Here is a 27,424-nt window from a genome sequence, read left to right on the forward strand (position 1 = left end):
GTCTACCTCTGATTTCGGGTTAATTTCTGTTGTTGCAAATGGCAGGATTTCTTTTTCGTAAGGATGAGTAGTATTCAGCTGTATTATGCATGTTTTCTGTGTCTGCGTATATACAGGTGACCCTTGAACCGCACAAGTTTACACTGGGGTATACACAGATTTTCTTCCTCTTCTGCCACCCGATACAGCAAAATGAATCTCTCCTCTTCCTCTTTCTCCTCAGCCTACTCAACGGGAAAACAATGAGGATAAAGGTTTTTTTTTTTTGAGACAGAATCTCGCTCTGTCACCCAGGCTGGAGTGCAGTGGCGGGATCTCGGCTCACTGCAAGCTCCACCTCCCAGGTTCACGCCATTCTCCTGCCTCAGCCTCCCCAGTAGCTGGGACTACAGGTGCCCGCCAGCACGCCCGGCTAATTTTTTTGTATTTTTAATACAGACGGGGTTTCACCGTGTTAGCCAGGATGGTCTCAATCTCCTGACCTCGTGATGCCCCCACCTCGGCCTCCCAAAGTGCTGGGATTACAGGCACCGAGCCACCGCGCCCGGCCTCTTTGTTTTTTTTTGTTTTTTGTTTTTTGTTTTTTTTTTTTGAGACGGAGTCTGGCTCTGTAGCCCAGGCTGGAGTGCAGTGGCCGGATCTCAGCTCACTGCAAGCTCTGCCTCCCAGGTCCACGCCATTCTCCTGCCTCAGCCTCCCGAGTAGCTGGGACTACAGGCGCCTGCTAGTATTTTTTTGTATTTTTTAGTAGAGACGGTGTTTCACCGTGTTAGCCAGGATGGTCTCGATCTCCTGACCTGGTGATCCGCCCGTCTCGGCCTCCCAAAGTGCTGGGATTACAGGCTTGAGCCACCGTGCCCGGCCCCCTCTTTGTTTTATGAGACAGAGTCTCACTCTGTCACCCAGGCTGGAGAGCAGTGGCACAATCTCAGCTCACTGCAACCTCCGCCTCCTGGGTTCAAGTGATTCTCCTGCCTCAGCCTCCTAAGTAGCTGGAATTACAGGCGCCCACCACCACACCCGGCTAATTTTTGTATTTGTAGTAAAGACAGGGTTTCACTGTGGTGGCCAGGCTGGTGTTAACTCCTGACCTTAGATGATCCGCCCACCTCGGCCTCCCAGAGTGCTGGGATTACAGGCATTAGCCACAGCGCCCAGACATGGATACTTTGTTAAGAAATGGGGCCTCCTATGTTGCCCAGGCTGGTCTCAAACTCTTGGGGATGAGCAATCCTCCTCCCTCGGCCTCCCAAAGTGCTGGTATTACAGGTATGAGCCACCTAACCCAGCAGCATTTTTTTTTTATTACTAATTCAATCTCATTACTTGTTATTGGTCTGTACAGACTTCCTGTTTCTTCCTGATTCAATCTTGTTAGGTTGTATGTGTTCAGGAATTTACCCATTTCCCCTAAGTTTTCCACTTTGTTATGGTACAGTTACTCAGAACAGTCTCTGATGATGTTTTGCATTTCTGTGGTATCCTTTTTTTTTTTTTTTTTTTTAATTTGAGACAGGGTCTCACTCTGTCTCGCAGGCTGGAGTGCAGTGGCACAATCTTGGCTCACTGCAACCTCCATCTCCTGGGTTCAAGCGATTCTCCTGCCTCAACCTCCTGAGTAGCTGGGATTACAGGCATGCGCCACCATGCCCAGCTAATTTTTGTTTGTTTTTTGAGACGGAGTCTTGCTCTGTCGCCCAGGCTGGAGTGCAGTGGCCGGATCTCAGCTCACTGCAAGCTCCGCCTCCCGGGTTTACGCCATTCTCCTGCCTCAACCTCCCGAGTAGCTGGGACTACAGGCGCCCGCCACCTCGCCCGGCTAGTTTTTTGTATTTTTTAGTAGAGACGGGGTTTCACCGTGTTAGCCAGGATGGTCTCGATCTCCTGATCTCGTGATCCGCCCGTCTCGGCCTCCCAAAGTGCTGGGATTACAGGCTTGAGCCACCGCGCCCGGCCAAAATGGGAATTTTTAACAATGGGTTCGACAAACATGCCCCATCCCTTCTGAGCGCTTTGCATGTGTTAACTTATGCAATGCCCGGAACCCTATGAAGTGATTGTTGTTATCACTGCCATTTTATAGTGGAGGGAACCAAGGCACGGCAAGGCCAAGCACGATTCCCAAGGTCACACAGCCAGCAGGTGGCCAGGCCAGGCGGGGCACTACCCCGTGCTGTCAAGCACCATACAGACTCAGCTCTTCGGCCCCAGGCCGGAGCCTCCCTGCACTGACAGGGTCGTGAATGGCGTTCGTGTGTGCCCTGCCCATTGGGATGCGACCTCCGGGGGCGGGGACCTCTTCCGGCGCGGGAGGCATTTAATGAGCTCTCTGGACAGAGAGTCTTAGGAGAGCCACTTCCCTTCTTAGCCGCCTAAAACACCCTGCAGGGCTCTGCTCTGTGAACTGTATTCGAAGGCAGGGCTTCTAATACATAAACCGACCAGAAGGAAATGACCGGCTTGGACGGTCTGAGTCTGGGATGGAGCAAAACCCATTTCCGGCGGGGTACGCGCGCCTCCTGGCGGCGGATTCTTGCTAAGACAGCTCCGCCCACAGGCCAGAAATGTTTGATTTCCGAAGCGTGCGATTTGCAAACCGGCTATTGTCTGAAAATCACTATGTCAAGCTGGGGGGCGCCTACCAGTGGCTTCCAAAATTTTCTGACCATGACTCACAGTAAGAAATCATTTCGCGCCCGGCGCTGTGGGTCACACCTGTAGTCCCAGCAGTTTGGGAAGCCCAGGCGGGCGGATCACGTGAGGTCAGGAGTCGAGACCATCCTGGCCAACACGGTGAAACCCCGTCTCTACTAAAAATACAGAAATTGGCCGGGCGCGGTGGCTCAAGCCTGTAATCCCAGCACTCTGGGAGGCCGAGGCGGGCGGATCACGAGGTCAGGAGATCGAGACCATCCTGGCTAACACGATGAAACCCCGTCTCTACTAAAAAAATACAAAAAACTAGCCGGGCGAGGTGGCGGGCGCCTGTAGTCCCAGCTATTCGGGAGGCTGAGGCAGGAGAATGGCGTAAACCCGGGAGGCGGAGCTTGCAGTGAGCTGAGATCCGGTCACTGCACTCCAGCCCGGGCGACAGAGCGAGACTCTGTCTCAAAAAAAAAAAAAAAAAAAAAATACAAAAATTATCTGGACTTGGTGGCTTGCACCTGTGGTCCCAGCTACTCAGGAGGCTGAGGCCGGAGAATCGCTTGAACCCAGGAGACAGAGGTTGCAGTGAGCCGAGATTGCACCACTACACTCCAGCCCGGCGACAGAGTAAAACTCCATCTAAGAAAAAAAAAAAGAGTGATACTCACTTCCGCACTTCATGGAATTGCAAGCGTTCAATGAATACAAACACGAAACACATCAGGAAGGCAGAAATGGTAAGTAACTGCTTAAGGGGGATGAGATTTTCTTTTGAAGTGATAGAAATGATTAGGAAAGAGATAGAGGCAGTAGTTGCACAGTACCGCAAATGTACTAAATGCCACTGTTCTGTGAAATGGCCCCTGTAAAATGGTTTTCTATTATGTGAATTTCACCTCAATTTTTTTAAAAAATCATACTTGGTAAGGAGACTTTATTTAGAGACTCAGTCTCGCTCTGCCACCCAGACGCAATCATGGCTCACTGCAGCCTTGAGAAGAGACTTCATTTTAAAGGATTTTTTTAAGGTGGGAAAGGGACGATTGCAATAGAGAGAAGCAAAAGATTTGCAAGTGAGACAAGAATTGAACAGGAACTTTTTTTGCTTTTTTTTTTTTTTTTTTTTAAGACAGAGTCTTGCTCTGTTGCCCAGGCTGGAGTGCAGTAGTGCAATTTCAGTCCACTGCAATCTCTGCCTCCTGGGTTCAAGCAATTCTACTGCCTCAGCCTCTCAAGTAGCCGGGATTACAGGCACACGCCACCATGCCCAGCTACTTTTTGTATTATTAGTGGAGATGGGGTTTCACCATGTTGGCCAGGATGGTCTTGAATTCCTGACCTCAAATGATCTGCCTGCTTTGACCTCCCAAAGTACTGGGATTACAGGCATAAGCCACCACCGTGCCCAGTCCCTTCTTTAAAACATAAAATAAAATAGAGATAGGGTCTCATTCTGTCACTCAGGCTGGCATTCAGTGGCATGATCACAGCTCACTGCAGGCTCAAACTCCTGGGCTCAAGGGATCCTCCTGCCTCAGCCTCTCAGAGTGCTGGGACTACAAGCACGTGCCACCATGCACGGCTAATTTTTAATTTTTTTTGTAGAGACAGGGTCTCACTATGTTGCCCAGGCTGCTCTGGAACTCCAGAACACAAGGGATCCTCCTCAGCCTCCCAGAGTGCTGGGACCACAGGTACAGGCCACGTGCACAGCCAAGGACTTTTTCTTTATGGGGAGGAGTAAACAAGGCTAGAAAAAACCAGCTGTGGGGAAATAAGATGCAAGGGCTACGGTACAGGACAATAGACCAGGGAATGTTTTATTCTTCTCAGGAGAGGTGCTTAAGGAGGGGCTGTGTTCTGGCTGAGCCTGTGGATGGACTGAAATTCAGAGGCCGGGCAGTGAGGAGAAAGTTAGGTTAAATGAGCATTTTGTTTCCATTGATCACTGGGGACAAAACAGTGCAGCTAATCATGTATGAGACAAATAAATGGGAATTTGGGGGGTCTATGTCTGCCCTTGTCTTTGGCAGACAAGGGGTTCATTCTCAAGTCTTATCTAAGTCATATATGGAAGGGTGGTTCTTCTCAGTACGTCATCTCCTAGAATGCAAAAAAGCAGGAGGATTTCTTTTTTGTTGTTAGTTTTCTAAAACTTTTTGGGCCAGACGCGGTGGCTCACGCCTGTAATCCCAGCACTTTGGGAGGCTGAGGCAGGCAGATCAGGAGGTCAGGAGATTGAGACCATCCTGGCTAACACAGTGAAACCTCGTCTCTACTAAAAATGCAAAAAAATTAGCCAGGCACGGTGGTGGGTGCCTGTAGTCCCAGTTACTTGGGAGGCTGAGGCAGGAGAATGGTGGGAACCCGGGAGGCGGAGCTTGCAGTGAGCTGAGCTCAAGCCACTGCATTCCAGCCTGGGGGACACAGCAAGACTCTGTCTCAAAAAAAAAAAACTTTTTGTAGAGACAGGGTCTCGCTATGTTGCCCAGGTTGGTCTCAAGCTCCTGGGCTCAAACGATCCTCCCACTTCAGCCTCCCAAAGTGTTGGGATTACAGGTGTCAGCCACCACGCCTGAGCCAGAAAAGTAGGGGGATTTCTTCACTGTCACTGTTGTCCAGGCGCACAAGGCTCCAGTAAAATTCAGCACTATTGCAAAGAAAGAGGCTTTGCAGATGGGTGGAGAATAACTTTTTTTTCTTTCATTCATTCATTCATTTGAGACAGTGTTGTTCTCTTGCTCAGGCTGGAGGGCACTGGCACGATCTCGACTCACTGCAACCTCTGCCTCCCAGGTTCAAGCGATTCTCCTGCCTCAGTTTCCCAAGTAGCTGGGACTACAGGCGTGCGCCACCATGCCCAGCTAATTTTTGTATTTTTAGCAGAGACAGGGTTTCACCATGCTGGCCAGGCTGGTCTCGAACTCCTGACCTCAAATGATCCGCCTGCCTCAGCCTCCCAAAGTGCTGGGATTACAGACGTGAGTCAAGGCGCCTGGCCCCAACTAATTTTTTTTGTAGAGACCGTGTCTTGCTATGTTGCCAAGGCTGGTCCCCAGCTTCTGACCTCAAGTGATCCTCCTGCCTCAGCCTCCCAAGTAGGTAGGACTACAGGTGCACACCACCTTGCCCCACTAAATTTTTTTTTTTTTTTTCAGACGGAGTCTCGCTCTGTCGCCCAGGCTGGAGTGCAGTGGCCGGATCTCAGCTCACTGCAAGCTCCGCTTCCCGGGTTCACGCTATTCTCCTGCCTCAGCCTCCCGAGTAGCTGGGACTACAGGCGCCCGCCACCTCACCCGGCTAGTTTTTTGTATTTTTTTTAGTAGAGACGGGGTTTCACCGGTTTAGCCAGGATGGTCTCGATCTTCTGACCTTGTGATCCGCCCGTCTCGGCCTCCCAAAGTGCTGGGATTACAGGCTTGAGCCACCGCGCCCGGCCTTTTTTTTTTTTTTGAGATGGAGTTCCACTCTTGTTGTTGAGGCTGGAGTGCAATGGTGCAATCTCGGCTCACTGCAACCTCCGCCTCCAGGGTTCAAGGGATTCTTCAGCCTCAGCCTCCCAAGTAGCCGAGATTACAGGCACCCACCACCATGCCCGGCTAATTTTGTATTTTTAATAGAAATGAGGTTTCACCATGTTGGTCAGGCTGGTCTCGAACTCCTGACTTCAGGTGATCCACCCACCTTGGCCTCCCAAAGTGCTGAGATTACAGGCGTAAGCCACAGCACCCGGCCATTTTTTTTTTTAATTATTTTTTGTAGAGATGAGTTCCCATTATGTTGCCCAGGCTGGTTTCCCCTCCTGGGCTCAAGTAATTCACTTAGCACAGCCTCTCAAAGTGCTGGGATTACAGGCGTGTGCCACTGCGCTCAGCACCCCCACCTTTTTTTTTTTTTTTTTTTTTTTGAGACAGAGTTTCAATCTTGTTCCCCAAGCTGGAGTACAATAGCACGATCTCGGCTCACTGCAGCCTCCGTCTCCCAGGCTCAAGAGAGTCTCCTACCTCAGCCTCACAAGTTGCCGTGATTACAGGCTGGCGCCACCACGCCCAACTAATTTTGTATTTTTAGTAGAGATGGGGTTTCACCTTGTTGGTCAGGCAGGTCTTGAACTCCTGACCTCAGGTGATCTGCCCACCTCGGCCTCCCAAAGTGCTGGGATTACAAGGTCACCTTCTCCCCAGCTGCTTCTCTCAAAGACAAGATGCACAGGCCAGAGGAAATGCTTCATTTTATTTTCGCTCATAACCTCCCAAAAAAATCAGTACTCCACCATCCCTCACCTAGACACAGCCCCTCTCCAACACCTTCACAAAACACAGATTTTCTCCCACAGCTAAAATGAACACCCAGTCACCAACTACAGTCCTGCCCTGCCCCTCCTCCCATTGGCCTGCTCATCTTCCCGCTCCGTAAACCTGGCTGCCTTTAGGCTCCCTCCCTTAGCATAGTGTCCCAAGGTCACCTAGCCTGCTTTTTGCCTGTAGGATATGGGTCCACTTCTCAAAGCCTGCCCTGACTTACATCCTCATTTGCATAGTCCTTCAGCTCTATCCTGTAGCCACTCCACTCACCCCAGACAACCAGCTGCAAGAAACCAGGTTTGAAATTCAAGAGACCAGGTTTCCAAGCTCCCAGCTGCTTCCTGTATTCCCCGTGGGCCTCGGTGCCTTGGATGTTATGTGACGGGCACAGACATTGACTAAGGCCAAACATTTAATGATTTGAAGGAGAGAAGAGGGAAGAAAATCCAGAAATACACAAGAGAGGTGATAAAAGCAGAGAGAGAGGATAAAAGGATAAAACCAGAGAGGAGTTGGGTGGTTTTGTGGGGAAGAAGGGTTTGTTTGTTTTAATAGAGACAGGGTCTTACTATGTTGCCCAGGCTGGTATTGACCTCCTAGCCTCAAACGATCTTCCTGCCTTGGCCTCCCAAAGTACTGGGATTACAAGCATAAGCCATTGTGCCCGGCCAAGAGAGGGGTATGGAATTAGGTGGAGGCAGGGGGATGATGGAGCCAGAGCTGAAGACCAGCCCCGAGAAGCCACACCCCCGCCCTTCTAGCAGCTACGGGTCCTCTGGCTCCGGGCCTTGTACACCTCGATGAGCAAGTCCTTGACGTACTGGATCTCGCGCTCCACGGACTCTGCCCGTTCCCTCAGCTCGCGATTCCGCGCCTCCAGCCCCTGGCACTCGCCCTCCAGGGCCTCACCCTCTGCCCGCTTCCGCTGGCGGTACCTCAGAGCCGCCGACTTGTTCTGGTCTCTCTTCTTTTGCTTGCGGTCCCCTCGGGTAGTGGCGGGATGTGGGTAGGGGGTCAGGCGAGAAGGTTGAGGTGGAAGAGGAGGAAGGGGCTGCTGTGGCACGGGCAGGGGCTGCATCCCCACCTCCCCCTGCCCAGCGTCGTTGCGGCAGTAGATGGCCAGCAAGTCCAGAGTATCCAAGACAGGGGGCTGGGGGAGGTCAAAGGAGGGGAGGGGCAGGGGGAGGGAGGGGCCTGGTGGTGGTGGTGGTGGTGGTGGTGGTGGCGGCGGCGGCGGCGGGGAGGGTGGCGGGAGGAGCGGGGCATCTAGGAAGAAGTCTTCCATCTGTTCCAGCTCCTTCTTGAGGAGGGCGGCCATCGCTTCCAGGTCGGGTGGGGTTGGGGAAGGTTGGGGGAGGGTGCCTGGGGGGAAAGGGGGCTCCAGAGGGAGGAGAGCTGTGAAATCAACTCGCTCAGTCATCCAGTCAGAGAAGCCATCACCTGGGATGAAAGTGGGGAGGGACACAAAATTTCCTGAGTTGCTGGTCTTCTGCCTAGGTGGGTGCTCACTCACATCTCATTCAGGCGCATCTGTTCCATTCATTCAGTAAAACAACTAACCAGTGAATCATCAAACCAGTCAACAAACCAATAAACCAGTCAACCAACCAACCAACCATCAACCATCTAACCACCCAGTCAACCAAGCAATCAACCAACCAACCAACAAACCACTCAACCAACCAAGCAACCGACGAATCAACCAACCAACCAACCCGTCAACCAATCAATCAAGGAATCAGCCAACCAACCAAATAAACCAGTCAACCAATCAATCAACCCATTAATCAACCAATGAACCAGTTGACCAAAAACCAACAAATTAGCCAATGAGAGAATCAGTCTTAACCTATAAAAGGGTCCAGGGGAAAAAAAAATTAAAAAATAAAAAAAGACAGAACCAGCCAACCAACCAGTGACTCAACCAACAGTCAAGCAAGCATTTCTTCAACCATTCCAACATCTCCTTTACTGAGTACTCTGTATCTGTGGTGTCTGTATTTACTCTGTTCTTAAAAGGCAAACTAGATCACATTACACACATAGATACACCTTGTTTCATCTTTACTCATTAATTACTGAAAACCCACGATGTGCCAAGCATTTGGGATACAGTAATGAATAAAAGGATTCCTGCCTCCTGAGGGCTTCTGCGTATGCAGTTCCCTCCAACGAAAATGCTCTTCCCTTGGGTGTTTTCCTGGCTCATTCCTTTCCTTTTTTTATTTTTTTATTTTTTTATTTTAAGGGATAAGGTTTCACTCTGTTGCCCAGGCTGCAGTGCAGTGGTATCATCTTGGCTCACTGCAGCCTAGGCCTCCCAGGCTCAAGCGATCCTCCCACCTCAGGCTCCTAAGTAGCTGGGACTACAGGCCTGCGCCACCATGCCTGGCTCATTTTTTTTTTTTTTTTCCCTATAGATATGAGGCCTTGCTATGTTGCCCAGGTCCTGAACTCCTGGACTAAAGCAATTCTCCCTCCTCAGCCTCCCACAGTGCTGGGATTACAGGCCACCATGCCTGGCTTCCTTCCCATCCTTTATGCCTCAGTCAACATGTTACCTACTTGGAGAGGGTTTTCTGGCTACCCACTCTGAATTAGGTCCCCTTTGTCATTTTGTAGCTCAGCTGCTAGGTGTTTCTGACTTATTCCAATACACTCTCATTTAATTTGCCCCTGGCCTACTCTCCACAGTGTGAGCTGCTGGAGGGCACAGACCATGTTCTTCTTGTTCCCAGCTGTATCCTCAGCACCTAAAACAGTGGCTGGCACATTGTAGGCACTCAACATTTAATGAATACATGGATGAGTTCTTCCTCCCCCATCTTCCCCTGCCCTCCACTCCCCTGCTCCACCTTCCACCTGCCCTTACCTGCCAGGGGCTCTCCCCCCACTGGAAGCCCGCCCTCCAGGGCTCCCCCAAGGACCTCATAGGGAGCCACGGGGGCAGGGGCCGGGGGGAGTTTCCCATAGTCTACGAGCCATCCCAGCCCGCTAGCTGGGAGCAGGGTCCTGTCCAGCTCCAGCCCCAGGGTCGCCAGGAGTGACATGGCTGTAGCACAGGTGCAGGGCACTGATGGCAACAGGAGTGGCTGCACCAGCAGCTGGGATGAGGCTCTGGAGGATGCTCAGCTGGACGAAGACAGGCACCAAGGCGAAAGTGGAAGACCTACACGTGTGAGACAAGAGTGGGTGGGGTCGTGGGGTCAGGAAAGCCTCATCCACCAGCCAAAATCATGGGGAAGCCAAGCCACACCCCCAGGCACATCCACGGGGCTCCTCCCTCCCCCTTCCAACCACAGTTTATAACTAAGCCTCAGCCTCTCCGAATTCTAAATTTGCCCTTTCTTTACCCAAATCTGAGCCCCACCCACTCCCAAGGGAATTTCTTTAGGTCCTAAGGTAGGACCGATGCCCCACCCTTTCCCCCAATACAGAAACCTAAGGGTCTCCCAGGGGAATTACCTTAGGTACCCCCCATCCACCTCAGAATATTCCGCTTCATGGAAAAACTCAATTCCAGGGACATTTTCTTCCAGCCACGCCCCTTGCCCTAAAATATTTCCTTTTGGCCCCACTGCCTTCCTAGCTTCCATCCCAAACCAGTGCCCAGGGGAACTGCCCCAGGCCCCAGCCCTTCAGTAATGTTATCCACTCAAATCCCACTCCTCGCTTTGCCACTGCCCCTCCAAGCCCCGCCCCTCATTGTTTATTTAGCTCCGCCCCTCTCCGATTCCCCAGAGGCCCCGCCTCTTTGTCCCATTGAAGCCCCACCTCTCAGCTAAAGGTTGGCTTAGCCCCGCCCCTTCTCACAATGGGCTCACGAAATCCCACCCATCGTGACGACAGGGCTGCCTCTAAGCCCCGCCTTCTCCCCTGTCAATCTAAGCCAGTCCCCGCCTCAGCAGGCGCCTGGTTTAAAAGGAAGTTGGTCTGTGAGCTAGAGCAACGTGGAGCAGGGAGGGTGGAGGAGGGTAGAGGGGGCAGGCGGAGAACGGCTACCCGAACGCCAGCCGTCCACACGCGGCTATGAGCCGAGGGCCAAAGCGCATGCTACGTCTGCCGAGCTGTCCAATTGCTTTACACCTCCGCCTTCTTGGGGATCAGTGCGCATGTGCGGACACTCAGGGCCCGCCGCTCATTCGTTACGGGGCACTGGTAGGCTACTGCGCAGGAACCACCAAGCACGCACAGAATCGTTTAGAAAAAGACCACACCCTCCCTTGGAGTGCGCAGGCGCAGCCACACGCCGGCTGACAAACATCGAATCTCTAGAACTCTCCCACCCGACCCCGGGCCCGGTGCGCATGCGCAGCCGCGCGCCTTCGGCCCACCGTACCTCTTCTACGCCTGCGCGACCGTGATTCCCCGCTCGCACCTCCCCTCCCCCCAGGGCTCCCTAAAGAGGGCCACGAGCTGCGAAAGGGCGGGAAAGGCGGTTGGAGAGGGAGAGGTAAGCGGTTACTCACTCCATGGCTGCAGCAAGGAGAGGCGGTGGCGGCCTCGGCTGAAGAAAGAAGGTGGGAGCGGAGAGCGCAGGCGTGGTAAGCGCGGAGACGGGCTAGGGGCACAAAGGGGTCGAGGCTACAGAGCCATGGCCGGGGCTACTCAGGCGGAGGCGGAGAAGGCTGTAGTTAGAAGAGACCGTGGTCTGAGGACGGGGAATGAGGCGGCCCCGGGGACTGGGGACAGATATACTGCGGGTGGCGCAGCATGGCCCGCCCGGATCCTTCCGCGCCCCGCCCTCGCGGGGCCCCAACTGGGAGGCAGCCCGGTCCCCTCCTCCTGGGGATCAGGGGATCCGACCTCTTCCTTCCCACTCCTAGGGTCCAGGCCCCTCCTCCCTTTTGAGCCGGGGATCCGGCCCTCTCCTCGTAGCTCCGGGGTCTGGTTTCCTCCTAAGCTCTGGTTTCTTTCTTTTTCTGCCTGTGAGGTCTGGGCCTGCTTTCTCCTGTGATTTTGTGGATCCAGCCTCATTCTCTTCCCGGAGACCTGCACCATTTAATTTCTGTTTCCCTTTCCCTGCTTGCAGAATTTCCTGCCAGCCACACTTTTCATGTTTTCATCCCCCAACTGCTGACCCCGAGAAACCCTCGTGGGTTAGAGTCCAGCGTGAGTCACAGCACTCTCCCGAGCACAGACCTACCAGGATGGCCTCGGGCAAATAGCTTAAGTTCTCTTGCTTCGTTTTCCTATCCGTAAAATAAGAAAAATCAGCTCTCTTGGTGGGTTTATGAAACTCAAATAAGACGTTGTCTGGCAAGCCTTATGCACAGAGTTCAACTCATATGTTCCTGTTCAATTTTTTTTTTTTTTTTTTTTTTTTTTGTGAGATGAAGTCTCTCCGTCTCTGTCGCCCAGGCTGGAGTGCAGTGGCGCGATCTCGGCTCACTGCAGACTCCGCCGAGTTCACGCCATTCTCCTGCCTCAGCCTCCCGAGTAGCTAGGATTACAGGCGCCCGCCACCACGCCCGGCTAATTTTTTGTATTTGTAGTAGAGACGGGGTTTCACCTTGTTAGCCAGGATGGTCTCGATCTCCTGACTTCGTGATCGGCCCGCCTCGGCCTCCCAAAGTGCTGGGATTACAGGCGTGAGCCACCGCGCCCGGCCTCAACATATTTTATTGGGGCCCTTCCCTTCTTCCTTCCTTCTTCACGTCTTCCTTTCCCCTTGCAAGAGCCGCAGACGTTGGACTGTCCAACTCTTGCTGTCGTTCTTCTGTCTCCCTCATTCCTCTGAAGTGTCTGTTTCCGGCCATCCTCATCTTCCGTTCCAAATGATGGGTGCCCAGGTCCCATCCCCTGGCAGGGATTCAGACATCGAGGCCCCCGCTGCGTCCTTTTCTCCATCCCTTGCCCTTGGCTTCCTTTCAAACAGTCCTTAGCTTCCACGGGATAGGAACTATCTCCCAACCCTGCCAAAAATGGAAGATCTCCGTTTCCCTCTAGTCAGAGGGTAGCCATCTTGCCCCTTCTCATGCACAGGGCCCTCCACCAGCCGAGGTGGATGTCGGTCTTTTCTCTCTTGCAGAAACCCACCTTGTCCCATCCACGTCAGGACATCCCAGCTGGAGTTCAATCTTCATCCCTTCTGTGGCAGTTAGGAGACTGAATCAAGGTCCAGAGAAGGTGGAGGAATCCTGGTATTGAGCGTTTTACACAAGCTTCTTCCTCCTCCCTTACTTGTTGCGGGCAGGAAGCCCTTCTTGGGATCTGACCACCTTCCCTTAGAGCACTGATTGTCCACTTTGCCAGCTTTTGAGCACCTGCCCTATATTTCTTTGAGCCTGTAGGGGTTGTGTTATCACTGAGACAGTATACAGAGTAGCAGCTAAGAGCATAAACTGAGCTTGTCCCATCCGTGGGCCTGCATGTGGCCCAGAATAGCTTTGAATGCAGCCTAATACAAATTCGTAAACTTTCCTAAACCATGCGAATTTTTTGCGAGTTTTTTTTTTTTTTTTTTTTTTTTTAGCTCATCAGCTGTCATTAGTGTTATTTTATGTGTGGCCTAAGACAGTTCTTGCGATGTAGCCCCAGAAAGCCAAATTTTATACATCCCTGGCATAGACTCTGGAGCCAGATTTATGAGTTCAAAACCTGACTGCACCCCTCTTATTAGCTGTGTGACCCTAGCCATTTCCCTTCCCTGTGCCTCAGTTTCCCCTGTGGTACAAGGTGGCGTTAAGAGTACCTGCCTCTGGGCCAGGCACAGTGGCTTATGCCTGTAATCCCACCACCCTGGGAGGCTGAAGTGGGCAGATTGCTTGAGCTCAGGAATTCGAGACCAGCCTGGGCAACATGGTGAAACCCCGTCTCTACCGAAAATACAAAAAAATAACTGGGTGTCGTGGTTTGTGCCTGTGGTCCCAGCTACTTGTGAGGCTAAGGCAGGAGGATCACTTGAACCCTGGGGTGGGGCGGAGGTTGCAGTAAGCGGAGATTGTGCCACCACACTCCAGCCTGGGTGACAGAGTGAGACCCTGCCTCAAAAAAAAAAAAAAAAAGTGCCTACCTCATAGGGCTGTTACGAGGATTAAATGAGTTAATTCACATCAAGCAGTTAGACTAGTGCCTGGGACACAGTAGGTGCTGCATAAAAGTGGTTATTGTTACTGCCATAATTAAGGTGAATGTGTTCTCATTCCATTGCTGTGCAGTAAGTCCAACTTCCTTCCACTTCTCAGTATAGGTTTTTGAGCAAAAGCAGATGGAATTAAGGGTAGACTGTCGGACAGACTGCCAGTGGTAAGGACGCACAGACGTGCCCTACCCCAGCCCCCACCGGCAGAATCTTCTCCTAAGAAGACCTTCTAGATTGTACATGGGAACTGGGTTGGGTTGGGTTTGGTTTGGTTTTGAGACAGAGTCTTGCTCTGTCGCTCAGGCTGGAGTACAGTGGTATGATCTCGGCTCATTACAACGTCCGCTTTTCGGATTCAAGCAATTCTCCTGCTTCAGCCTCCCGAGTAACTGGGATTACAGGCGCCCGTCACCCCGCCCGGCTAATTTTTGTATTTTTAGTAGAGACGGGGTTTTGCCAATTTGGCCAAGCTGGTCTTGAACCCCTGACTTCAGGGGACCCCCTCCCCTTCCTCGGCCTCCCAAAGTGCTAGGATTTACAGGCGTGAGCACACCCGGCCTTAAGCAAGACCTACCTGTTTTTTTGGGTTTTTGTTTGTTTGTTTGTTTGTTTTGAGACACAGTCTCGCTTTGTTGCCCAGGCTGGAGTGCACTAGCGCCATCTCAGCTCACTGCAACCACCACCTCCCAGGTTCAAGCCATTCTCCTGCCTCAGGCTCCCAAGTAACTGGGACTACAGGTGCCCACCACCACGCCCGGCTAATTTTTGTATTTTTAGTAGAGACGGGGTTTCTGCATGTTGGTCAGGCTAGTCTCGAACTCCTGACCTCGTGATCTGCCCGCCTCAGCCTCCCAAAGTGCTGGGATTACAGGCGTGAGCCACTGCACCCAGCCTAAATAAAATTTTTTATTTTGGAATAATTTTAGATTGACTCGACAGAAAAGTTGCAAAGAGAACAGGGAGAATTTCTGTATGCCCCTCACTTGGTTTTTCCCATTAACATCCTACATGACACTGCTGCATTTGTCACAACCAAGGCAACATCAGTATGTTACCATTGACCAGGTGCCATTCTTAATGCTGACCACGCTTGATTCTGATTTTGGTAGTTGTTCCCTAATGTCCTTTCTGCTCCTTCTGGATGCCTTCAGGATGCCACGTCATATTTAGGCATCATGGCTCCGCAGCCTTCTCTGGCTTGTGACTGGCTTTAGACTTCCCTTGTCCTTCGTGACCCTGACCGTTTGGAAAAATGCTGGTTGGGTGTTTTATGGAATGTGCTTCCATTTGGTTTTGTCTCATACTTAGACTGGTATTGCAGGATATTGAGAGGATGGCCAGGTAGGATACTTTATTTTTATTTTTATTTTTTTGAGTAGAGATGGGGGCGGGGTCTCACTGTGTTGCCCAGGCTGGTCTTGAATTCCTGGTTCCTGAGCTCAAGCGATCCTCCTGCCTCACTCTTGCAAAGTGTTAGGATTACAAGCCTGAGCCACTAGGCCTGGGTTTTATTGTTTGTTTTTGTTTTGTTGTGTTGTGTTTTTTAGGGTTTTTTTGGTTTTTTGAGAGAGAGTTTCACTCTTGTTGCCCAGGCTGGAGTGCAATGGTGCCATCTTGGCTCACCGCAACCTCTGCCTCCTGGGTTCAAGAGATTTTCCTGTCTCAGCCTCCCGAGTAGCTAGGATTACAGGCATGCATCACCACACGTGGCTAATTTTGTATTTTTAGTAGAGACGGGGTTTCTCCATGTTGGTCAAGCTGGTCTCAAACTCCCGACCTCAGATGATTTGCCCGCCTCGGCCTCCCAAAGTGCTGGGATTACAGGCGTGAACCACTGCGCATGGCCCAGCCTGGGTAATTTTTAATAACTTGGTCAGTAGGAGAATTGCATTGCTGGCTACGTGCGGTTTATGCTGGCTGCAGAGGTGTCTGGGCAGGGACTCTGCTTCCCCTCCCCACCCCCACCCCCATCTCAACCCTTTTGCCGTCTCTCTCTAGCTATTGGGTCCCACCCACTTCAGCCCAGCCAGACTAAGCAGCTGGACTCAGGCTGAGTGGGTGCCAGTTGGCACCCTGAACTCTCCAGCCCCTCCCAGCCTGTTCTAGTTCACGGTGGGTCATCAGTGGTTGCCTGTGACCCTCCTCCCTAGATCTTCGAACCCTGAGTCCCCCATGTGCACATTGCTGACCCAGGCTTATGGCTCCTTCAGGACTCATGTCCTGGCCTCCCCCAGCCTGGAGCTCCCCTTCAACTCCTGAGCTGGGGCTTCAAGCAAGGGTGGGGCTGCTGGGGACTCTTTTTCGGTGCGGAGGGGCCAGGCTTGGGGAGTGAGGCGGTGGTTGCAGGCAGATTGCATCAGCCCTGGCTGTTTGACGGGGAGGGGGAGTTGGGGGATTCTCTGGGGACCCCAGCACACCTGGCAACCGCTCTTGGTTAGCAGAGCCTTGGATAAGGGAGAACTCCAGCACAGCAAGAGTAGGGGGCTCATGGAGAGGGAGGGAGGTCAGCCACCCGTGTAGGACCCTGAGAATCTGGGACTCGGTGCCAAGAAGGGCCCTCAGGTCACAGAGGCTTGTTAGCAGGAGACAAGACAGGTCCCGAGAGGTAAGAGAGGTTGTGAAAATCACGCTGCCAGTTAGATGGGACCTCAGCCTCCACCATGCTGCACAGCTTCCAGGGCCCCAGGGCCCATGGTGTAGCCTCTGGGAGGCCTCCAAGCCCCGACCCTCACCTCAGGCCTGCTGCTGCTCACGACTGCCGAACGCTATTGATTCCCGCCTGCACCATGCCATCACCCTGCTATTGCTGCAACCCCTCAGTGCTTTCCCAATCAGGGTGGCCCTGGCATGATGGAAAAGGCTCCAAGTTTTGCATCAGACAGACCTGGGTTCTGGTCCTGAGCCCAGCACTCAGTTGTAGACTGGAGTGCAGACAGGGCCCTCATCTGCCTGAGCCTCGGCTGCCTTCTGCAATGTGGGTCAGAGCATGGGCCCTGGAGCCACCCTGCTGGGTTCACACCCCAACTCCACCAGTTCTGTGACCCTCAGCAAGTGGCAGCCTCTCTGTGACTCAGTTTCCCCTCCGTAAAATGGGGATGAGATGGTCCATTGCAGCTGGTGGTTTTGAGGATTAAATGTGTAAATGTGCGTAAGGTGGGGCCTAGCATATGGGAAGTGCCCTGTGAGCGATAGTTTCTGCTCGGGTCCGGTGCCGGAGCGCTGTGGAGATGATGTCGGTGAAACCAGCGCCTGCTGGAGCCCAGGTCTGTGCATGATCCTCCTCTGTTCCCGCCACGCCTGCTTCTGCTTTCAGATCCGCCTTGCACAGATGTCTGTCTACGTGACTGCTCCCCCGAACGCTTCGAGGGCAAAGTCTCCCTCCTCATTCCCAGAATCGTTCCCCACAACCCCCCGCCCTGTGTTGCTATTTCTGTAGGCATCAATACATTTTCTAATGAGTTGCTCAGCACAGAGGCCAGCGAATGTGATACTGAGGTCCCTGAGAGGAGCCAGGGAGGGTAACTGGGTCACGCAGGCCCGGGGTGCCGGGGTTGAAGGTGGGCGTCCTGGCAAACAAGGGCAGGTAGGCCAAGGCCAGCTCAGTTGGGGAGAGGATGATGTGGGGGCTGGGAGACAGCACAGGCTGCCACGTGGCCCACAGTCCTCCAGAGCCCCTTCCCTCCCTTGCGCCACTCTTGTCCCTTCAGCAGAAGCAGTCACAGCTCTTACGCAAAAGAAAGGACACAGCAAACTGATAACAGCTGACACCAGTGTCCTAGAGCCCAGGATGCCGTCACTTACCGCTTAGTGGCCTCAGACAAGACGCTGCACTCCCAACCTGTGGTCACCTCATCAGTAAAATGGGCACAATCGTAGAACTACCTCGGGGCAGTGTGGAGTGGCAGGGGGTTGACAGGGGAAGAGGCCTGGACCGGTGAACTGCTGACCTCCTCGGGCCCATGTCAGGCCCAGAGGGAGGGGTGGCCCCCAGAAGCTCCTGGGCCCCTGAAAGGCACCGGGGCCACAGCAACACTGGCAGCACTCGCTGCTGGTGCTGAGCTGCTGGTTTCACAGGAGAAGCTAGAAATCCAGATTTTTTTTTTTCTGTGACATCCAAGTTTTAAAGGTAGGCAAGTAATTCAGAAAAACCTGGAAAACCCCAGCAAACCACAAGTGTGGACAGGACTTAGGCCTCTGGCCCTCTGTGACTTCCCCTCCCCACAGCTGTCATCCTCTCTGCCCGTAGCAGAGGGCAAAAGGAAACCCAGCCCTCATTCTAAGAGTCTCCAAGAATTGGGGCTGGACCCCTCTGTGCTGGACTTTAGAAGCAGTGAGACAGAGCAGGGCCTCGTTCCAACACAGCCCTGTCCCATGTGAAGTAGAGGAGGACAGTGTTTCTGGGGAGCAGAGGAGGCAGTCTAGAGAATCCTTCCTGAGGGTCAGGATGCCTGCTGGAAGCGGGGCTGGTGTCTTACTACTCTTCCTAGCCAGCCGTCCATGCCCCCAGCCAGAGGCCAGCAGGAGCACATTACTCATTGCCGCAGGAAGACTGTCCCCCACAGGGACCCACAGGGCACCTCAATAAGGAGGCATTTGGACTAACTTTAGGAGTTGGGCTGTCGGGGGCAAGCCCATGATGTGGATCTATTTGACCTAGAGCCTGGAGAAGCAAAGGGAGTCAGTGCCGGGGTTAGTTGAGAAACAGCAGCTCTGAGCCAGGGGCGGGGGGTGGTGGTGTTTGGTCGTTTCTGTGGTTTGGATATGGTGGTCTCTGTGTTGAGGCGTGATTCGGGAGTGGGCTTGTCGTCTCGGTCCCTCGTGGTCATGGTGGCCTGGCCTGGGGTTGGTGTTCTGGGAAGTTTGTCCAGCAAGAGAGCACCAGGGCCCTGCTGTTGGGGCTGCTTTCTCGTAGCAAATGCGCTCATCCTGCCAAGATGGAAGGCTGAGCCGCCACTGTTGCGTCCAGAGGAGCCTACTCCTGCATTCAGTTGGCCCAGGACGTGTGGTTCCTACAGGGTCACTAGGGCACAGAGGAGAGTACCCGGGCTTGAGCCCAGCCAGCACTCAGGATGGATGGTCATGGTAGGAGCTGCAGCGAGAGAGGTGGAGGCGGGGAGCCACAGTGGGAGGGCCTCACGGGGCCCCCTAGACTCCCTAGGTGCCCCCTCAACGGGTACGGGGATATCCCCCGTGGAAAGTTTTGAGGTCAGCGGCCATCAGAGCGCCAGGCCTTCGCCCAGTTTGATGCAGACTCCTTTGCCCTCTTCCTGACCTACCACAGAGCAGGAATGGATGGGGGTTGGTGAGCAGCGGACGCCCCTCTCTTCCCTGCAGGAGTCTCAGGGCCTCATCTGCAGCTGGGGCGGGCGGATCATCCTGAATTGGATTTGAGAGTGAAGCCCAGGTTGGTCTGGAAGGTCATGGAGATGGCCCAGGAAGTCTCTGGAGAATGGGAACGGGGGGACTGGATGAGGCAGGGGATGGTGGTGGTGGTGGCGGCGGTGGGGAACGAGGCTTGGTGTGGTTAGGAGCTCAGCTGTGGGGCCAGACGCCTGGGCCAGCCCTTACTGGCTGTGGGACGTGATGCAGGTGATTTCAGTCCTCTTACCTTTTCCAGTTTGCTCATTTATAAGTGGGAACCATGATAGTTTCCCCTCACCACATTGCCGGCGAAAGTTAAGTGTGTGAGAAATGCCACGAAATATGGGTGTGGAGATGGCCGCCTAGACGTGCTAGGAGAAGGTGCTGTATTTGGTTCCAGTTCTCAAAATGAAAGCCACCCTGCCCCCATCCTCTGGCTGCCTTCACCTGGTTCCCAGAGAAACCTCCATAGCAACCGGCTCCACCACAGCCAGGCCTGGGCCCTTCCCTCCTTCCCCCACCAACATCACTGTCTGTCCCCGGGGAAGCTGATGTTGACGAGAGGAGGGGCTGCGGAGGGGCACAGGTGTGCGCCGTTCCACCCCCGCCACACACGCCTGTCCGCTGCTCTCAGAGTCCCTCAGCCCTCATGCCTCAGTCCCTCTCCAGGCCTTGGTGTCCTGTGCCTGCACCACCGACCAGAGCGTTTCAGCTCTAGGCTCTTCCCCAGCCTGTTCTCAACCAGCATTACCGGCCACCCAAGGAGGGCATGGGCCTGCCCTTAGAAACTGCCCAAGCCATTGCCCTCGGGCTAAAGTCAGCTCTGAGCCTGATGTCTCTCTGCCTCCACAGCCTCACTGTGGCCTTTCAACCCCTTCCCAGCACCCCCTGGTTGGTTGGTTGAGTGATTTTATTGAGATACTGTATAATCCACATGCGTTGTTTTTTTTTTGTTTTTGTTTTTTTTTTTTGAGACGGAGTCTCGCTCTGTCGCCCAGGCTGGAGTGCAGTGGCCGGATCTCAGCTCACTGCAAGCTCCGCCTCCCAGGTTCACGCCATTCTCCTGCCTCAGCCTCCCGAGTAGCTGGGACCACAGGCGCCTGCCACCTCGCCCGGCTAGTTTTTTGTATTTTTAGTAGAGACGGGGTTTCACCATGTTAGCCAGGATGGTCTCGATCTCCTGACCTCGTGATCCGCCCGTCTCGGCCTCCCAAAGTGCTGGGATTACAGGCTTGAGCCACCGCGCCCGGCCTCCACATGCGTTTAACAAAGTGTCCAACTTAGTGGCTTTAGTACACTGACAGAGTTGTGCAGCCATCACCACAATTTTAGAACATTTTCATCACCCTAAAAAGAAACTCCTGGGCCGGGCATGGCATGGTGGCTCACGCCTGTAATCCCAGCACTTTGGGAGACCGAGGTGGGCGGGTCTCGAGGTCAAGAGATTGAGACCATCCTGGCCAACATGGTGAAACCCCGTCTCTACTAAAAATACAAAAGTTAGCCGGGTGTGCTGGCGTGTGCCTGTAATCCCAGCTACTTGGGAGGCTGAGGCAGGAGAATAACTTGAACCCGGGAGGCGGAGGTTGCAATGAGCTGAGATCATGCCACTGCACTCCAGTCTGGTGACAGAGCGAGATTCTGTCTCAGGAAAAAAAAAAAAAAAAGCCAGCGTGGTGGCACACAGCTGTAATCCCAGCTATTAGGGAGGCTGAGGTGGGAGGCCCACTGGAACCCGGGAGGTCAAGGCTGTGGACTGTGATTGCCACCACTGCACTTCAGCCTGGGAGACAGAGTGAGACCCTGTCTTAGAAAAAAAAAAAAAAAATTTAATGCAGTTAGGTAGAGGGGAAAAAAATCTTTCAATACAAGGGAAAGAAATAAAAGTTCTTGGCCAAAAAGGAAGAAGCCTTGGCACCAGAGTATTCCTCAGATCTCTTCCAGTCCTATTATTCATATTAAGAGCAGTGGTTCTAGAATCTTCATTAAAGTCTCTCTCTGACAGTTTCCTGACTTTTCCGGAGTTGTCTTAGCTCTTTCATTTTTCCTGTGGGGAAAATTGCTGTTGCTGGCACCACCTGAGCTCCTTTGGTAGCTTCTGGGCCTGGGGAGTGGAAAGGAGAAAGTAATTGCTAATTAGCCATGAAGTGACTTCAAGGGAAAGGAGAGAATGTTGAGAACCAGTGAATCCAGGAATCATTTAGCTACTGCCTTGAGGCCGTCCTGTGTAGCAAGTGGCAGAGGCAGGATTTTGGTACCCTGGGCAAGTCGGCCCCCTCCAAGGGCCTTGGTTTCCTCATCTACCCGGGTGAGGAAAATAAACCTGCTTAAAATGATTTCTAAGATACGTAAAGAAAGAACAGTAGAGAACAGTGCATCTAGCAGGCTGCCTTTTGTATGCAGGTGAGGATAGTACAAACCACGCTTTTGCTTAAATGCACAGCAAGTCACTGCAAAGACTTGCAATAGCAGCCTGTCTCCAGGGAGCAGGGCTGGGTGGCTGTGGGACTCAGGGAAGACAGGCCACAGTATTCCCTTTTGTACCTTTTGAGCTAGAACAATGTGAACATACTACCTATTCACAAAATGAGTGTGTTTGTTTTTTGTTTTTTGAGACCGAGTTTCACTCTTGTTGCCCAGGCTGGAATGCAGTGTTGTGATCTCGGCTCACTGCAACCTCCGCCTCCCAGGTTCAAGCGATTCTCCTGCCTCAGCCTCCCGAGTAGCTGGAATTACAGGCATGCACCACCACACCTAGCTAATTTTGTAATTTTTTTTAGTAGAGATGGGGTTTCTCCATGTTGATCAGGCTGGTCTCAAACTCCCCACCTCAGGTGATCCGCCCCTCCACGCCCCGCTCCCCGGCCTCCCAAAGTGCTGGGATTACAGGTGTGAGCCACTGTACCCAGCCTAGTTTTTGTTTTTTTAAATACCCACCAATGTCACTGGGTTGTGGCAGGGTGGTGCGGCCTCCTGGGTAGTAGCACACAGGAACATTTAGGCCTTGAAACATTAAACCTCTGAACATGCAGTAAAAGTTCCAGTGCCAGCCTGGGGAAAAGACAGTCGGGTCCATCACAGCTTCTCCCCTTGCGGAGCTGACAGACACACAGCTACACACGCCCAGTTCCTTGTCTCCACACAGGCCCTTCATGCAAGCCGGTTATGCCTGTAGGTTGAAAGGCATCAGGGAGGAAAATGGGACCAGAATGCCAGGTGGCCTAAGGAGGAGAGAAAGGACAGGTGAAAACCCACAGGTATCCCTGTCTCCTCCTCCCTCCCTGCTGTTGGGGACACCTGGTTCTGTCGGGGAGAGGTGGCCTTTTGGTGGAGGTGAGCGTAGGGGTGGGAGAGAGGAGCTGAATTCCATGCCACAGATTTGGCTTAGAAAAGCAAGCCCTGCTGGACATGGTGGCTCACGCCTGTAATGCTAGCGCTTTGGGAGGCAGAGGTGGGAGGATGGCCTCAGCCCAGGAGTTGGTGACCAGCCTGGGCAACATAGTGAGACCCCATCTCTACATAAATTCAAAAATTAGCTGGGCATGGTGGCATATGCCTGTAGTCCCAGCTAATGGGAGGCTAGGGCAGGAGGATCATTTGAGCCTAGAAAGTGGAGGCTGCAGTGAGCCATGATTATACCACTGCACTGGATGACAGAGTGAGACTCTCAAAAAGAAAGGAAAAGGAAAGCAGACCCTCTGCATGGCTCTGGGTTTTTGTTTGTTCATTTGTTTTGTGTGTGTGTTTGTTTTAGAGTCTTGCTTTGTTGCCCAGGCTGGAGTGCAGTGGTGCGATCTCAGCTCACTGCAACCTCCATCTCAGCCTCTCAGATAACTGGGATTACAGGCACGCGCCACCACACTTGGCTACTTTTTGTATTTTTAGTAGAGACGGGGGTTTCACGGTGTTGGTCAGGCTGGTCTCAAACTCCTGACCTCAGGTAATCCACCCACCTCAGCCTCCCAGAGTACTGGGATTACAGGCGTGAGCCACCACTCCCGGCCTGCTCTGTTTTCTACTAATGGGGTTGGCCATACCCCAGGCAGGGTAATTACATAAGAGAGCGGGACAGGGAAGCCCAGGCCGCACCGCCAGCTCCTGCCAGGTAACTGCAACAGTCTCCTCACTCCTCCCACACAGTCTCGGTGAGTCTTTCCAAACATAACCCAGACCCTGACCCACTGGAGCCCACCCGTGGCCTCATGCTCCTAAGGCACTCGTTGGCCTGGACTGCTTGAGCGTCTGCCTTGGCTAAGGTCCACTTAGGAAGTTGTCGGTCAGTTGACTTCAGTTCTTGAAGGGCAGACTTGGAGCTGATCTTCAGGGTTTAGGTGGACTTTCTTTGACACAAAGAAAAGAGGAACTGATTCAGGAGACAGTTAAGAAACAGAGTAGTTAGACTTGTGGAGTTTGCAGACGGAGAATCCCAGCACTAGCACTCATGGAGATGGTCCTGGTCAGAGGTCCCCATGAGAGGGCAAGTGAGGGAAGGCAGTGTCTAAGGACTGCGTCCGAGCCTCAGCTGGAATCAGATTTCCCTGGGCCCGGCCTGTCTGATTTCCCCTTGTTTCTCTCCTCTCCACTGCCTCACTCTCTGCTCTTTTCTCCCCTGTTCTGGTCTCTCTGATTCCGCTGGTCATACATCCCCCAAATCTGAAACTGCGAATTCCATGGGGAAAGGGGAGGTCCTGCAGAGACAGCTCCGTGCCGCCTCCTTCCTGCGTCTGGGCTCTGTGTTGTCAGCAGTGCCACCAGGTGGCTGTCAGCCGAATGCCATGGGCCTTTGTTCAGGTGCCTCCCAGAACTTTTTTATTTGTTTGAGACAGGATCTCCCTCTGTCGCCCAGGCTGGAGTATAGTGGCGTGATCACAGCTCACTGCAGCCTCACACTCCTGGGCTCAAGTCATCCTCGCACTTCTATCTGGGATCACAGGCACACACCACCATGCCAGGCTAATTTTTGTATTTTTAGTAGAGACGACAAGGTTTCACCATGTTGACCAGGCTGGTCTCGAACTCCTGACCTCAGGCAATCCACCCACCTCAGCCTCCCAAAGTGCTGAGATTACAGATGTGAGCCACCACACTTGGCCAACACTGAATTCTAACATCTTCTCCTCAGTGAAATCCTCCCGTCCCAGACACAATGTCAAGACTTGGCCCCGGAAAGCTCTGGTTTCCCATAGTGGGGCTGCTGTTTGCTGGGTGGCCTTGGGGAGTCTGCACTTGTTTCCCACCCAGGAAGGGCTCCGTGTGCTGCAGCACAGCGCTCCTGGCACAGCACTGGTTACACAGTAGGTCCTTAGTAAATGGTTGTTACTGAGTCCCTATTGTGTACCAGGCACTGCTCTAGGTGCTGCGGATGCAGCAGGGAACAAACGGAAATCTAGCCCGGTGGAGCCGACACCATCCCCACTGTTAGCCTTCCTCTGTGTTCGGAGGTGACCTTGTCCTTGCCTCCCACCGTAGATGGCCTGTCATGGCTGGGTGTTAGTGGCAATCCACCCACACATATCCACAGCCCTGGCAGGGTTGCCTCAGCACCAAGGGATGTCGGGATTTTCAGTCACATCTCACTTTCCTTTCTGTACCAGCCATCTTGGTCTCCATGCACAAGGGCAGACCTGCCCCTGACCCCGGCCCCTTTCTCAACCCCAGCTCTGCTCTGTGTATTCCCATCCACCTATCTAGATTTCATTCTGTTCTTTCTCCATCATCCTTCAACCTACCCCCATTAGTTTCTAGTGGCTGCTGTAACAAGTCATCACAGATGTAGTGGTTTACAGCAACACGAATGTATTCTCACAGTGCTGGGAGTCTGGAGTCTAAATGGATGCCTGGTGCGTGGTTCCTTCGGGAGACTAGGAGAGAGGCTCTGTCCTTCTCCAGCTCTAGAGGCTGAAGCTGCCCGTGTTCCTTGGCTTGTGGCCCCCTCATCTTCAAAGCCAGCAGCACAGCATCTGTCAGTCCATTTCTCCATAGGCACATCTCCCTCTGACTCCTCTCCTGCCTCCCTGAAAGACCCTTATGGTCACCTGGGGCCCACGTGGATAAGCCAGGATAACCTCCTTATCGTCATCACATCTGCAGAGTTCCTTTGCCATGTAAGGTCACATTGACAGGTCCTGGATGCGGGTGTGGGCATGTTTGTGGGCCATTTTTCTGTCTACCCCTACACACACACACACACACACACACACATGTTTGTGGGCCATTTTTCTGTCTACCCCTACACACACACACACACCCCTTCCTTCCTTTTGGTCCAAAGCTGAGGTCTCCTGTATTCTTTCCCAGGCACAGACCGCTGTCCCAGGCATCTAAGGAAAGGGGTTGGGGGCTGGGCACAGTGGCTCACACCTATAATCACAGCACTTTGGGAGGCCAAGGTGGATCACCTGAAGTCAGGAGTTCACAACCAGCCTGGCCAACATGGTGAAACCCCATCTCTACTAAAAATACAGAAATTAGCTGGGCATGGTGGTGGGCGCTGGTAATCCCAGCTACTCGGGAGGCTGAGGTGGGAGAATTGCTTGAACCCGGGAGGCGGAGGTTATAGTGAGCCAAGATCACACCACTGCACTCCAGCCTGAGCGACAGAGCGAGACTCTGTCTCAAAAAAAAAAAAAAACTGGGACGTGGAGTGGCACAAGAATCACAGATGGAGGTAAAGTGGTAGAGCTGACTGAAGGCTGCGGTGACAGCAAAGAACCCTGGTCTCACAGGTGGGGGTGGGATGTACCCACCTGAATTCAGATGATTCTGCATCTGATCCCAGGCGGGTCTTCCTCCAGGTCCCCAGGGCTGTGAAGGTGCCTGTGTTGTTTGAAACCCAAGGGTAAATGTTGGGGCAGGCAGGAAGGGAAGGGACTGGCGGCTCTGCCAGCACTTCCCTTGGTGACTTCAAGGCAGCGCTTCTCTGGAGCTGTGTCCTGCCTGGGTGAACTACAGATGGTCCCAGCCACCCAGCCCTGAGCACAGGCCCAGGCATACCCTCCTCCTTTCCCTGGAAATGCACCACTCCCTCAGTTTGGGTTCCTCCCTGCTTCCCCCACCGCCGCCAGCACCATCGGCTTCTTTGGTAAGGGAACTCTCCCCTTTGACAAATGTGGCAATTCCAGGATCAGAGCTCGTAATACTTTGCATTTGTGAGAAACTTCCCAAGTTCTAGTATTTGTGGCTTTTCGTTTTGTTTTTTGCCTCAAACTCCTGGGCTTAAGCAATCCTCCCGCCTTGGCCTCCGAAAGTGCTGGGATTACAGGCGTGAGCCATCATGCCTGGCCTGTCACTGTTAACCTGGACAGACCCTGTGGTCTTGGTGCAGGCTTTGCTAACTGGGAACAGACCCTGTGGTTTTGGTGTGAATTTAACACTTTGCTCAAATTGTGATGCTGTCCTCTCTGTCTGAGTCCCAGTTCGGGCCTCGGGCTCTTGGCCTGGACCTTCTCCTAGTCTTCTCTAAGCCACCTGGCCTCCAGCCTCTACCCCTGCAGTTCATCCCCCACACCCATAAAGTCCCCTGTGGCTCCCTCAACATCATGCCCGAACCGTTAGCATGGTATGTATGGCTCTGCCAATTCTCCCGCCCATCACGTGGCCCTGAGTCCCCAAGACCACCCTCCGGCTCAGTGATGAACGAAGACTCACAGAGCTCGGCAAAGCTTTCTTCTCACGGTCATGGTCACGGTTTATTATGGAGAAATGAAACAGACCGAAAACAGCAAAGGGGAGAGATGCAAAAGCTCCGAGAGAGACCAGGCACGAGCTTCCAGCTGTCCTCTCCAGGTAGAGTTCCGTGGAGAGCGCTCAGTTCTCCCAGCAACAGTGTGTGGTAACTCTTACGGAGTGTTGGCGGCCTGGGTTGTGGGGAGGAGCAATTCTCTAGGCATGGAGCACCTGTGTGGCTAAACTGAGGTCTGCTGTCTCCAGCCCCTCCAGAGGTTGTGCTGATACCGTATGACCCAAAGCCCCCACTGTAGGTCACAGCGTTAACATGGACTCCCTAGAGTGGCCTGAGGCTCCAGGTAAA

General features: G+C 53.2%; 2 protein-coding genes and 1 long non-coding RNA gene across 5 annotated transcripts in view; 2 read left to right on the forward strand and 1 right to left on the reverse strand.

Annotated features, from left to right (window-relative positions):
• Nucleotides 1–9,089, forward strand: LOC140711824 (uncharacterized). Its single transcript, XR_012093122.1, has 2 exons — nucleotides 1–3,383; nucleotides 8,498–9,089. It is a non-coding gene; the product is annotated as an uncharacterized lncRNA (long non-coding RNA).
• Nucleotides 6,860–11,526, reverse strand: ATF5 (activating transcription factor 5). 2 transcript variants are annotated; one of them, XM_007997618.3, is made up of 3 exons: nucleotides 11,420–11,526; nucleotides 9,823–10,119; nucleotides 6,860–8,390 (listed from the first exon to the last, which is right to left on the reverse strand). In XM_007997618.3, exons 2-3 carry the CDS (start codon nucleotides 9,998–10,000, stop codon nucleotides 7,708–7,710), a joined length of 861 nt encoding a protein of 286 aa, XP_007995809.2. In that variant the 5' UTR covers nucleotides 10,001–10,119; nucleotides 11,420–11,526; the 3' UTR covers nucleotides 6,860–7,707. The 2 variants fall into 2 exon arrangements, with proteins under 2 accessions (XP_007995809.2, XP_007995811.2); XM_007997620.3 differs by lacking the exon at nucleotides 11,420–11,526 and adding an exon at nucleotides 10,416–10,629.
• Nucleotides 11,386–27,424, forward strand: part of NUP62 (nucleoporin 62) — a 21,825-nt gene continuing 5,786 nt past the window's right edge. The window contains exon 1 of one of the 2 annotated variants that reach the window (XM_007997621.3): nucleotides 11,386–11,494. The gene's annotated coding sequence lies outside the window, so the exon portion shown is untranslated. Of the gene's footprint in view, nucleotides 11,495–12,490; nucleotides 13,094–27,424 lie in introns of those variants that run through there. The other variant, XM_073016163.1, reaches the window with a different exon arrangement.

The sequence above is a fragment of the Chlorocebus sabaeus genome, chromosome 6 (assembly GCF_047675955.1).
Source record: "Chlorocebus sabaeus isolate Y175 chromosome 6, mChlSab1.0.hap1, whole genome shotgun sequence".
Classification (NCBI taxonomy): Eukaryota; Metazoa; Chordata; class Mammalia; order Primates; family Cercopithecidae; genus Chlorocebus; species Chlorocebus sabaeus.

What these genes read in the sequence shown, in the direction of transcription:
- ATF5 (XM_007997618.3), bottom strand. Translation starts at nt 10,000, where the DNA reads ATGTCACTCCTGGCGACCCTGGGGCTGGAGCTGGACAGGACCCTGCTC. An exon ending in GGGGGGAGAGCCCCTGGCAG is followed by an intron (nt 8,391 to 9,822) that starts GTAAGGGCAGGT and finishes CTTTCATCCCAG; the next exon opens with GTGATGGCTTCTCTGACTGG.